The 12,871-nt window shown below is 39.1% G+C and overlaps 1 protein-coding gene across 2 annotated transcripts in view; it reads left to right on the top strand.

The window, feature by feature from the left end:
• The window catches only part of kdsr (3-ketodihydrosphingosine reductase), a 39,023-nt gene extending 27,451 nt beyond the window's left edge, over positions 1–11,572 (top strand). Inside the window, exons 9-11 of one of the 2 annotated variants that reach the window (XM_048611556.1) lie at positions 1,323–1,424; positions 9,148–9,279; positions 10,432–10,545. In XM_048611556.1, the coding sequence (XP_048467513.1) occupies positions 1,323–1,424; positions 9,148–9,252 (207 nt within the window). In that variant the 3' untranslated portion in view covers positions 9,253–9,279; positions 10,432–10,545. Of the gene's footprint in view, positions 1–1,322; positions 1,425–9,147; positions 9,280–10,431 lie in introns of both variants that reach the window. The other variant, XM_020529745.2, reaches the window with a different exon arrangement.
• The last annotated feature ends 1,299 nt before the right edge of the window (positions 11,573–12,871 follow it).

The raw sequence follows: 12,871 nt of genomic DNA, 5'->3' as shown, positions 1-12,871 counted from the left end.
AACATTGTTAAAATGTCAGGAATCATTCTGAAAATAATCAAAAATACAAGAGAAGTGCTGGCCTGTATATCTAGAAGGCTAGAATATATGGGTATAGATGTTACGATATAGTTGTGCAAAGCTGTGGTTAAACTACATGATACTGGGAGTATTTCTGAGTACTAAAGCTTAGGAAGGATATACTGGCTTTGGAGAGATTGCACCTTAGATTTACCAGAGTGATGCTTGAATTCCACCAGTTAAAATATAAAAGAAATTATGCATCTTGCTTTACATTCCCTAGAATTTTGAAAGTTGAGGTATCAATTTTTTAAACATTTAAGGATGAGTAGGGAATGTAGAGTCAAACTACCTAATTGACTGGCGAGTCTAGGACTGAGGACGTAATAGAGGCATTTCAGGAGTGAAATAAAAGAATACTTCTATGTGCAAAGTGCATTGGAGATTTGGAACTCTTCTGCGATTTGCAATGTTGCTAGACAAAAGCAAAATACTGCAGATGCTGGAAATTTGAAACAATCAGAAAATGCTGGAGAAACTCTGCAGGTCTGGCAGCATCTGTGGAGAGAGAAACAGTTACCGTTTTGACTCCAGTTTGACCTCAAATCCCCAGAGTCCTACTTGCCACGTACCAAAGTAGAATTCATTAAATCTATAAATTTGTGATCACTTAGAAACAATTCACATAAATGACTAGATTGTTGTAAAAGCAGTATTTATTAGTATACTTTAGAAATGGAAGCTTTATCCAATCCAATGCTGTGGTTGCATTTTAAGGCACTTTAAAATGGCGGAATATGCTACTTAATCCATAAAAACAGCTTTCAATCTCTCGGAATTAATGAAAAATAAATGGTATTTCTGGTATTGCTCAAATCCAAAGAACCAAAAAGATCTTGTAAAGATTGGCAGAGTTGAGTGATTTGGTAATGTGGTGAATCTGTCTGAACATGAGTAAATTTATTACCAAAAACAATTACTTTTCCTAAACAGTAAAAAGTGTCCTAGTATATTTCACACAACCAAATTTATCTGAACTCGCTCACTGCCTTCTGTATTTTCCTTTCTCTTTACAACCAGGATGTGTCAATCCTAATCTTGGGTTAAGTAAAGATGCCACTTACACATTTCTAAACCATTATACTATACATCACAGAATGTTTGCAATTGTACAACTGTCACTTGATTGTACAAATATTGGAAGTTTAATTTTCATTGTACATAGGATTGTGTGTAATTATTTTACCACAGAAAATATGTCTAGCATTAAATGCAATGAATCTAAGCCTCTTTTCACCCCTGTCATCTCGCTCTTTAACCAGCAAGGAAACTTTAACAGCTCAGTTGGTTCTGATGGGTATATGCTATCATCACTTACCTGTGGTATGTCTCCTGTCACCACTATTACAGAGGGTCTTCAGCAGGTATGTGAATACTCATAATAATTCTTGCTATTCTCTCATTTCTAAGTTATTCAGAGTGAAGTTCCTCTTTCATATTTGTACATTTTGTTTAAACATAGCTAGATTTTATAAATGTTACTAATCAGTTTTTATTTTTTGCCCCAAATTGATGATCAGCGCAGCCTTGGGTGAGTTTTCTGAAATCTTGCTGGCTTTATAGGTCTCGGTTTAGTATCCTGCACATCTTTCAGCTGCACACAAAATGAAGTTTGGTGGATCTGCAGTGTGCTCCTTCATCTTCCTTTCAAGTAAAGTTTCAAAAGACAAGTTGGGTCTCCTCGAATTAAGAATTTAATTTACAATTCCAGTGTCTCAAATAAATAATCACTTAGGTACAGACAAAGCACCATTAACCTTTTACAAAGAAATCCAAGCACCTCAGTATTAAAAATTCAGCTCCAAACTAAGCTCAAGTTTTATTGTATATAGAACAATTAAATAAGGCAATACAATTAAGTTAACGCTATAGTTTATTCCTAAGTGTACTATGCTGTTGGATTTACTACTTGCTTTCCCCAATAATTCTTGTTTTCTTGGGCTCATTGAAAGTGAGTGTCGCTGGCTGGGGCAGAATTTGTTGCCCATTACTAATTGCCTGGAGAATGTGGTGTTGAGCTGCTATAGTCCTGCCAACAGTGCTGTTAGGGAGTTCTGTGATTTTGATCCAGTGAAACTGAAGGATTGGTGATATAATTCTAATTCAGGATGTATTGTGACTTGGAAGAGTACTTGTGGGTAGTGGGACATTCCCATGCACCTGCTCTCCTGTACTTTGGTGGCAGAGGTCACAGGTATGAGAGGTGCTCTTGGATGAGCCTCAGTGAGTTACTGCAGTGCATCTTATAGATGTTACATACTGCTGCAATGGTGGTAGAGGGATGAATGGGTTGCTAATCAAGCAGGCTGCATTGCCTGTTTGGTGTCTAGCTTCCTGAGTGGGCTAGGACCTGCACTCATATGGCCAAGTGGAATGTGTTCTATCACATTCCTGACTTGTGTGTGGTAGACATTAGGGAGATGAGATGAGTTACTCATGGCAGAATGCCAGGCCTCTGAATTGGTCTTTTAGTTACTGAACTTACAAGGCTAGTCCATTTCAGTTTGTGGTCGATGATAACCTCCAGGATGTTGAGTGTGGGGAATTCAGTGAGATGGTAATGCCATTAAATGTTAAGGGCCAATGATTGGCCTAAGTCAGAAGTCACACTACTCCAGGTTATAGTCCAACAGGTTGATTAGAAATCACAAGCATTCAGAGCACTGCTCCTTTTGTCAGGTCAAGTTCAACTCTGGCACAATCCAATCATTATGTGGAGGTAATAGAATAGAATCCTATGATTAGATTGTCTGTCTCTTGTTTTGAGATGGTCATTGTCTGCCTCTGGTCTGCTGTGAATGTTACTTACTAGTCACCAGTCCAAGCATTGATTTGATCCAGGTCTTGCTGCATATGAACGTAGACTGCTTCAGTGTCGTTGGAGTCCCAAATGGTGCTGAATGTTGTGCAATCATCAGTGAATATCTCCTCCACTTCTGATTTTATGATGGGGGCAAACGTCATTGAAGCAGCTGAAGATGGGCCTGGGACGCTACCCTGAGGAGCTCTTTCAGTGATGTCCTATGGCTGAGATGATTGGCATCCAACATCCAAAACCAATTTCTTTTGTGCTAAGAATAATTCTGACCTGTGGAAAGTTTTTTGCCCTTGATCTCCATTTTGCCAGGGCTCCTTGATACTATAATAAGGCAAATGCTGCCTTGATGTCATGGGCAGTCACTGTTTCATTATCTTTGGAGTTCAGCTCTTTTTGTCCATGTTTATAATAAGGATGCATTGATGCTAGGAGTCACTGGAACTCAAACTTGCTCAAATTGAGCGTTCATGAACGGGTTATTCCTTTGCCAAAATTATCAAACAGCAGTTAGTGACTCCTTCCATCACTTTGAGTGCAATATGTCGTTATATCTTAATTTTTTTTAAACTTGCATACATATGGTAGTCTTCCATACCAGAGTCAGTTTTCATTCTCCTCTGCTCTAGCATTCTCAAACATGTATAACCCTAATTTATTACCTCCTGATTGTAGGTATCTCTGTAAACCCCTTGTGAATATTTTTTCATGCTTCCCAGTTAATCTGCTGGTTTCTGTCTTTGGCACAAGAATCCATGGAGTACCATTTGTAGATCCTTCCATTAGTTTCAAAGTGGATAATTTTCCAGCTGCTGTTCCCTCTCAAAGTGCAAACAGATTGCATCCCACTTGAATTCCACTCGGTGAATAATGAACTTAGGTTTGAGTTATGCTGTAAACAGTGTGAAAAAACTAAAAAGGTCCAAGCTGCAACTAACTCTTTCAGCAGCTATCTTGACAAATTGATTCCAGAATCTTCCAAAGTTCTACCAATTTTCAAGATGGTGTGTCTGCTCAGGGGTCCTCAAACTGGCAACTAGATCTTATTATCCCACTCTTGCAGCTTTGATTTGATGAAATAAATCAATTTTATAATCTTGCAGGGTTTACTGAATGCTTCAAAACAATACAGATCCAAGCACCAAACAAAAATATTCTTGCTGGACTGCACGTTTTGCATATCTTCTGGACATTATGGCTTCAGTTCTTTAGCTAAGCCTACCCACTGTTTCATAACTCTCTTCTATTTTGACTTTTTAAAACAAACGTGGGTCACCTTCTGAATTGCCATTTCTTCAGTGTTATGGCAGTCTCTAAAGCACAACATTTTAATAGCCTTACTTTTATTATCTTCCCAGAACTAAAAATTACTGCTAAATTATTAAAATATACTATGAACAAGATAGTCACACTATTTCCCTATTGCAATACATTTTGTGGAAGAGAAATCCTGTTAACTAATCTATTTGAGGCTGTCCAGTGGTTGTACAGTACTTGGATTTTTAACAGACTTTTGATAAGGTACCACATCAAAAGTTACTATGGAAACTGGGAGCTCATGACGTTCGGGATACATTGGCATGGATGGGAAATTAGCTGGCTAACCGTGCTGACTTAAATGGGTCTTTTTCAAGTTGGCAAGATGTAACAAATGGCATTGCAATAAATCCCACGAATGAACAGATGGAAGGTATGGTTCCTAAAGTTGCTGATAATCAGGAAAGAGTATTGTCAATAAGTTATAAGCAGGCTATAAAAAGATATGGATATGTTTAGTCAGTTGGCAACAAAATGGCAAATGTTGTAAGATGTGGAAAAATGTGGATTTATCGATTTTGCAGAAAGAGTGGGGGGAAAAAAGCATTTTATCTAAATGGTGAGCGATCACAGAGTAATTTGGGTGTCTTTGTAAAAAAACAATGCAGGTATAGCAAGTAATTAGGAAGGCTAATTGTTTATTTCCATTTATTGTGAAGAGGATTGAACATAAAGACAAAGTTTGTATTTTACTTGGGGAACTGATGACACTACACAGAATGCCAGAGTGGGAATAGGTCATTCAGCCTTTTGAGCCACTTTTTGCTATTCAGTGTGACCATGGCTAACCATTAAACTCAGTACCCTGTTCTTGCTTTTTCCTCCAAACTCTTTGATTCCTTAAGCTCTGAGAGCAATATCTTAATTCTTTGAAAACATTCAATGTTTTGGCCCTCAATTGCTTCCTGTGGTAAAGGTTGACTACTGAGTGAAGAAATGTCGTCTCATCTTCAGTCCTAAATAGCCTACTCTATATCCTTAAACTGTGACCTTGGTACTGGACTTCCTAGTCATTGGCAATATCCTACCTGTGTTTACTTTGTTTAGCCCTATGAGAATTTTGCAAGTTTCTGTGAGATTCCCTTCCAGCGAATCAGATCATTTTGACCTGTATCTCTGTTCATATGTCAGTCCTGAAATTAGTCTGGTAAACCTTTTGTTGCACTTTGATAGCCAGAATATCCTTCCTTGGAAAGATAAAACTGATGTTCAAGTATGGCCTCGCCAAGGCCTTGTACAGTTGCAGCAAGGCATCACCGTTCCTATTTTCAAATCATCGCTTTATGAAGGTTGGCAATATTATTGGCATTCTTCATGGCCTGCTGCTCTTTCATGGTTATTTAGAGTGACTGATGTACCAGGACACCAAAGTGTCAGTGCATGTCCCCATTTCCCAATCTAACAACATTCAGATCATATACCTTCCAGTTATTGCTACAAAAGTGGATGATGTCACATTTATCCACAATATTTCATCTGCCATACATTTGCCCACTTGCTCAAACAAAACTGCAGCATCTCTGCTGCATCTTCACAGTTCACCCTTTCACCCAGCCTTAAACTTGAAGATAATGCATTTAGTTCCCGTGTATAGATCATTCCTATACATTATGTATAGCTGGGGTTCAAGAACTGAGCTCTGTGGTACTCACTTAGTCACTGCCTACTGCTTGGTAAATGACTGTTTATTTCTATCTTTGTTTCCTGTATGTCAGTCAACTCTCTATCCACATCAGTATATTACCCCTAATCCCATGCATTTTTAATGCTAATCTGTTTTATGTGGGACCTTTATTAAAAGCTTTCTGAACGTCCAAGTAAACTACAGCCACTGGCTCCTCTTTAGCAACTCTAATAATTACGTTCTTTCCAAATTGCAGTAGAATTGTCAAGCTTGATTGCCCAGTTGTAAATCCATGCTGACTGTATCTGATCCTGTCACTATTTTCCAAGTGTTCTGCTATTAAATCTTTTATAATGGACTCTTGCATTTTCCCCACGACTTATGTTAGGCTAACCGGCCTATAATTGAATCAGAGATAGTAGGAACTGCAGATGCTGGAGAGTCCGAGACAACAAGGTGCAGAGCTGGATGAACACAGCAGGCCGAGCAGGAAGGTTGACGTTTCGGGCCTAGACCCTTCATCAGAAATGGAAATCCACATTGATACCATTGGGCTGCAGGGTTCCCAAGCGGAATATGAGTTGCTGTTCCTGCAACCTTCGGGTGGCAAGGGTCTAGGCCCGAAACGTCAGCCTTCCTGCTCCTATGATGCTGCTTGGCCTGCTGTGTTCATCCAGCTATGCACCTTGTTGTCCCGGCCTATAATTCCCTGTTTTCTCTCTATCTCCTTTTATTGAGTAGTGGGGTTATATTAGCCTCCTTGCGTTCCATAGGAGCTGTTCCAGAGACTATAGAATATTGAAAGATGACTCATCCACTATTTCTAGGGCTTCTTCCTTAAGTACTCTGGGATGTAGATTGAGTCCTTGGGGCGTTATTAGCCTTTAATCCCATCAGTTTCCTTAATACCATTTCCCCACTAATATTAATTTCCTTTACTTCCTGCCTCTCACTTGACTGCGTGTTCCCTGACTTTTATGACTCCTTTGTGAAGCTTGGCCAGACCTGCTGAGTTTCTCCATCAATTTCTGTTGTTTCAGATTTCCAGCATCTGCAATTATTTGTTTTATTGTTATGCATTTAATTGGTCTGTCATCTTTGTTTCCCCTTGAAGATTCCCCTGTTTTTGACTGTAAGGGTCCTATGTTTATCTTAATTAATCTTTTTCTCTTCACATGCTATAGAAGCTTTTCTAATCAGTATGTATCCCACAAGCTTGTTCTTATACTCTATTTTCTCCTCTTAATCATTCCTTTGTCCTCCTTTGCTGAAATCTAATCTGTTCCCAGTGCTTGGTTCTGCTTTTACCAGCCAATTTGGACATCCCTTCCTTGGATCTAGTACTACCAGTAATTAATACTGTAGACCACGGTCGGGTCACCTGTTCTTTTTTTTGTGCCAGACAAGAATGAACAAATTTTGGAGTTCCTCTATGTGCTCTTTAAATGTAAACCAACCCTTCCGCTGTCATCCTTTCAAGTAACATCCCCCGATTTATCGTAGCAAGCTTGCTGTTGTGCCATTATAGTTTCCTTTAGACCTTAAGACCCTAGTCTTAGAATCAAATGTGTCAGTTTTCATCTTGATGAAGAATTTTGTTATGTTATGGTCACTGTTCTCCAAGGGGCCTCACACAGCTAATTTGCCAATTATTCCTTTCTCATTACAAAATATCCAGTCTAGGATGACCTCGTCCCTTGTTGGTTCCTCAATGTATTAATTTAGAAAGCCATCCCATACAATTCCCAGGAATTCCTCCGCCAGGATACTGTTGCTGGTTTTGACTTGCCCAATCTACATACAGATTATAATCACCAATAATTAGAGCTGTACCTTTATTGTTTATGCCTTCCACAAATTACTGCTGCAGTTTGGAGGTCTGTAACAACCCCCCCCCCACCCCAATATTGTTTACAAAAATTGAAATTGCTGGAAATGCTCAGCAGGTCTCGCAGCATCTGAGATAAATCTGAGTTGACGTTTTGGGTCGAGTGACCCTTCCTGAGAAGGGTCCCAATATCTTTTCCTGTACCTTGCTGTTTCTAAACTCAAGCATATAGATTCCACTTCAGCAGAGCTAATATCTTGCCTCCTCATTGTGTTAATGTTCTCCTTAACCAGCAACCCCACCTCCTTTCTTCTTTTTAGTTTGTGCTTCCTAAAAGCAGAATACCCTTTGATATTTAGTTCCCATCCTTGGTCACCCTGCAGCCACCTCTCTGTAATCCCAACTATGTCGTATTTGTTTATATTTATTAGTGTGACAAGTTCATATACTTTGAGAATATTCAGTGCATTAAGGTATAAGACCTTAAGGTTTGTCATTAAGCTCTTGCTGACTGCTCTAGCAAATACATTCCACAATCGCGCGCACAATACCGGTCTGGTCCTGCCCGGGTCTGGCTTCACTGGCCCCAGTGTTCTGGGAATCTGAAACCACCTCCTTGCACCATCACTCCATGCACACGTTCATCTGATTATATTGTGCTATTTCTACTGTACTATGTGGCACTGGTAGCAATCCTGAAATCACTCTCTTAGATTCTGCTTTTTAACTTGTTTCGTAATTCTCTGTATTCTGATTTTAGAACATCTTTCCTTTTTTGGTACCAACAACACATTTTTCAATGTGTACTATGACCACTAGCTATTCACCCTCCAGCTCCACAATGCCCTGTAGCTGCTTGGCCCTAGCAACCTGGAAGGTGACGTAATATCCTGGATGCTTGTTTACGGCTACAGAAATGTCTACGTATTCCCTTTACCATTGAATACCCCTTTCTCATTTTATTCCTACTCTCCTGTGCAGCACAGACAACTATATTGCAGTAAATTTGACTGTTGCTACTTTTCTCTGAGGCCGTTCCCCCAACCGTATCCAGAGCAGTATATCCATTTTGCAGGGGAATGGCCCCAAGGGACTCTTGCACTGTCTGCCTCGTTCGTTTTCCATTCCTTCCCTACTTGTGCAGTCATTGCCTATGGAGGGACCACCTTTCTTTGTGCTAAAAGCGATACTCCAGCTCCAATACTCGGGCTTCCAGGAGCTGCAGCTGGAAACACTTTCTGTACATGTTCTGGTCCCAGGCACTGAATCTGTGCCTAACTTCCCACATTCAGCAAGTGAAGCACACCTTGAACTCTCCTTCCATAGTTTACCTCTTAAATTAAACTCTTGGATTGCCCTTAAGATCCCTAATGTTAATTCGTCTAGGGCCCTTTTCTTGGACCTCTGCACTATTCCCCTTACAAACTCTAGACCTAGAATGAAGACCTTGCAAACTGTGATAGAAATAGTTTAATACTCACCTGAATTTTCTCACCCATTCAGCTGCTTCCTTTTGCTGCAAATCACTTTTGGACACACTTTCCAGATTGCTTCACTGTGGTGCTGTTGCTATTTAAGGATGGATGGAAATGTGTTGGAAGCACTTGAGGTTTACTGGACCAACACCTGGAATGGGTAGGTTTTCTGAGGAAACGTTGGATAGGCTAAGCTTATGTGGGTTGCAGTTTAGAGTAATAGGCAACTTGATCGAAACATGAAATTCTGAAGGGTCCTGTCAGGCTAGAAAGGATGTACCCTTTCATGGGAGAATTTAGAATGAAGAGTCACTGTTTAACAGTAAGTGGTTGCTAGTTTTAAAACAGATGAAGCTGCATTTTCTCTGAAAGTTGTGACTGTTTGGAATTCTCTGAAAAGACCGTGGAAACAGTGTATTTGAATCTTCTTAAGGCAGAGGAGGTTAGATGCCTGGTTTTAAAAGAAAGGGGGTGAAATGATCGTAGGTAAATGGAAATGTGGATTTGAGGTTACAATCAAGTCAGCCATGATCTTATTAAATGGCAGAGAAGGCTGAAGAATCTGACTGGCCTACCTCTTTGTTTGTTTTCTGTGGATACGATTTACATGGAGACATTCTTGAATGTTTCTTCTCCCCAGTTGACAAATGAGGAATGGTGATGAGGAAACTTCATTTATTGCTCCTTCCACATCCTTCTCCAGTGGAAGGGCTAAGTGAGCTAGCTACTGGTTGTTGATGTTCATCTTTTGACATATAGGTGTCATGTGATCCAGTTGTAGCAGAAGAATTTTAGGAAATAGGAACAGGTGTATGCCATATGACCCATTGACCTTGTTGCCTTTAATTGAAGATGTGGCTAAACTTGCAGCATTAGTTCCATTTTTGCTGTCCCATCCCTAATTCTCTTGGTGTCTAAAATCTTTCACTCTTGTTTTGAAAATACTCGCTGAGCATCTGCTGGAAGCATTTTCTTGCTTTACTTAACCACCAGCTTAACTCTAATTCTGGTTCTTGATTTAATCTCTGTGGCGGAAAACTCAACCTGGCTCATTTTAGTTGTATTAACTCGTTTTACAATTATTTTCCTCCTCCACTTCATGAGCGGTTTTTAATGTTTGGATTGATCTTCCTGAAGAGTGAAATCTTTTTAGTAAACAAACATTATAAATGTTAAATATGTATGTCATACTGCAGACCAGTCAGTGTAATTCAATTTCAAGACTCTAATTTGAGGGGAGGAAATGGAACTCTTGTGTTTAAAACAAAGGTTATTTTCAACATTGACTTAATGTGTCTGCTTTTCTTTCTAGATTGTTACCATGGGCCTTTTCCGCACAATTGCTCTGTTTTACTTGGGAAGCTTTGACAGCATTGTGCGTCGTTGTATGATACAGCAAGAAAAGTGTATAGGCTTGGAAAAGAAGGATTAATCTTGCCTTGAATTTGGAAGTTAAGGATCAGACTTTGAAAGATAAATATTGAAGGAAATGTTTCAGTGAACAGTTAATTATTTCTTGCCCCTCCACCCCTTATCTCTGTGGCATCAGGTCTTTTGGGTTGGAGTGGGGTCTGGCTGTGTGGTACAAAGAGAAGACCACAATGGTACGTTAGCAGTATGACTCTGATGCCTTGAATGGAAATTGCAATATAATTTATAACCAGCATTGATTGGGAGAAGTGCACATGAAAGGCTATAAATCATAGAAGCATTTTTTAACGTATTGTGCTGGCACTATTTTTGTAATTGTTCAATTTATTCCTCTTCTCTCCCCACCCCATCCAAATTAAATGAGAGAATTTGGCTTCATTTAGCCTATGTCCCCTTGTTTATTTTTGGTGTTTCATTCAAATTGGCAGAGGAAATTTGTTTTTTTTGCCCTTGTAACTTGTTTCTCTAGCACTGGTTGTGGCACCATTTGAAATTGAATCCTTTGGTATGTTTTTAAAGATCTAATGGGTACAGTATGTGTAACAGAGGTTGACCAAATGTTCCATAGGATAATTGCTAAGCACTTAAATGTGACCCTCCATATTGTTTTTGAATGTCTTCATTAAAACTGTTAAAGCCTTCACTAGGTTAATGACCTTTTGACACTAACTGGACAAAGTTTCCATTTCAATTCGTTAGAGTTGGATGAGCAATTTTTAATTGTGGTATGTAATCTATTGAATAAAATGCTTTACACTCTTTTTCTGTGAAATAGTCAAACTGTATCATAATGTAGCATGGCATTTCTGAATAAGTAATATTTTCCTTTTAAAATTGCTCACATTTTGTGTTGACCACTGATTCTGTAGTCTCAGTATTTAATAGTCCCACTGTTGTTGTTTTTCTGTATGTATCTCTAGTGTGTTTCCATAAAATCTTGTTAATCCACCAAAAAACTGATTGATTGTAAAATGGATAATACCATAATTTACACAATGAAATACTTGCATTTGCATTCACAACCTCTGAACATTTCAAAGTTCTTTACTGCAAATTAAGTACTTTTGAAGCATAGTTACTTTTGCAATGTAGGAAAATACTACAGACCATTTGTGAACATGTACATTTGATGAGAGAAATAATCAGACAATTGGTTAATGGTGCATTATGTCTTTTGCTGTGGGCATTTGTTAGGGTATGGGCAATTTGCTGTAATTTGTTTTATGCAACTATGTACTTGAATTAAGTTAATTGCACAACTTAAAGGGAGCATGGGGGGAAACAACAAAGGCCAGGGTACTAGAAAGTGTTACCCTGTATAAATGCTGCTATTAGACCTTTTGCATTCCCTGGACAGTGTTCATGGAGCCTTGGCCTAACATTTTATTTGAAAGCTGGCATCTCCAACAGTATGGTAAAACTGCACTTGTCTATCTAGGCTTTATATTGCAAGTCTTTGCAGTTGAAACTTGCAAGCTTTTGACTTGGTGAGATGAGTATAATCACTGACCTAAAGCTGATATCTTGTTGAATCTTAAAGTTAATTCAGGTGATTATTGAAAAGAAAATGTATCTTAGATTTTTTTAAGTGTTTAAAAGAGCTACAAGACATGGTCTTATTTATTTGAAACTTAGTCATACAGCATGGACGTAGAAAAACTAGTCCATGCAGACTGTTTCTAAACTAATCTAGTCCCACTTTTGTGTTTGGGCCATATCCCTATTCATGAAGTTATCCAAATGTCTTAAAATGTTGTAACTGGATCTGCATCCACCACTTCCTCTGGCAGTTCATTCCACATACTGTGTTTAAAAAAAAAAGTACCCCTCATGCCCTTAAACTTTCTCCCCTCTCCTTTAAAAGTATGCCCCCTAGCTTTGAACTTTCCCAACTAGGGAAAAGACCCTTCCTGCCCACCTTATCTATGCCCCTCATAATTTTATGAAGCTTTATAAAGTCACCTCAACCTCCTACTCCAGTGAAAGAAGTCCCAGCCTATTTTTAAAACGCAAACCCTCTATTCGCAGCAACATTCTGGTAAATCTTGTTTGAACCCTCTCCAATTTAATAATATCCTTCCTATAGTAGGTTGACCAGAACTTCACACAGTACTCCAGAAGAGGCCTCCCCAATATCCTGCGCAACTGGAACATGATGTCCCAACTTCTGTATTCAAAGATCTGAACAATGAAGGCAGGTGTGCTAAACCTGTCTACCTGTGACGCAAATTTCAAAGAACTATGTACTATGTACCCCTAGGTGTCTGTGTTTTGCAGCACTACCCAGGGCCCTGTCGTTAATTGTATATGTCCTGCCCTTG

Source organism: Rhincodon typus, chromosome 2 (assembly GCF_021869965.1).
Source record: "Rhincodon typus isolate 14 chromosome 2, sRhiTyp1.1, whole genome shotgun sequence".
Lineage (NCBI taxonomy): Eukaryota > Metazoa > Chordata > Chondrichthyes > Orectolobiformes > Rhincodontidae > Rhincodon > Rhincodon typus.
This window is presented reverse-complemented; position numbering and strand designations above follow the sequence as displayed.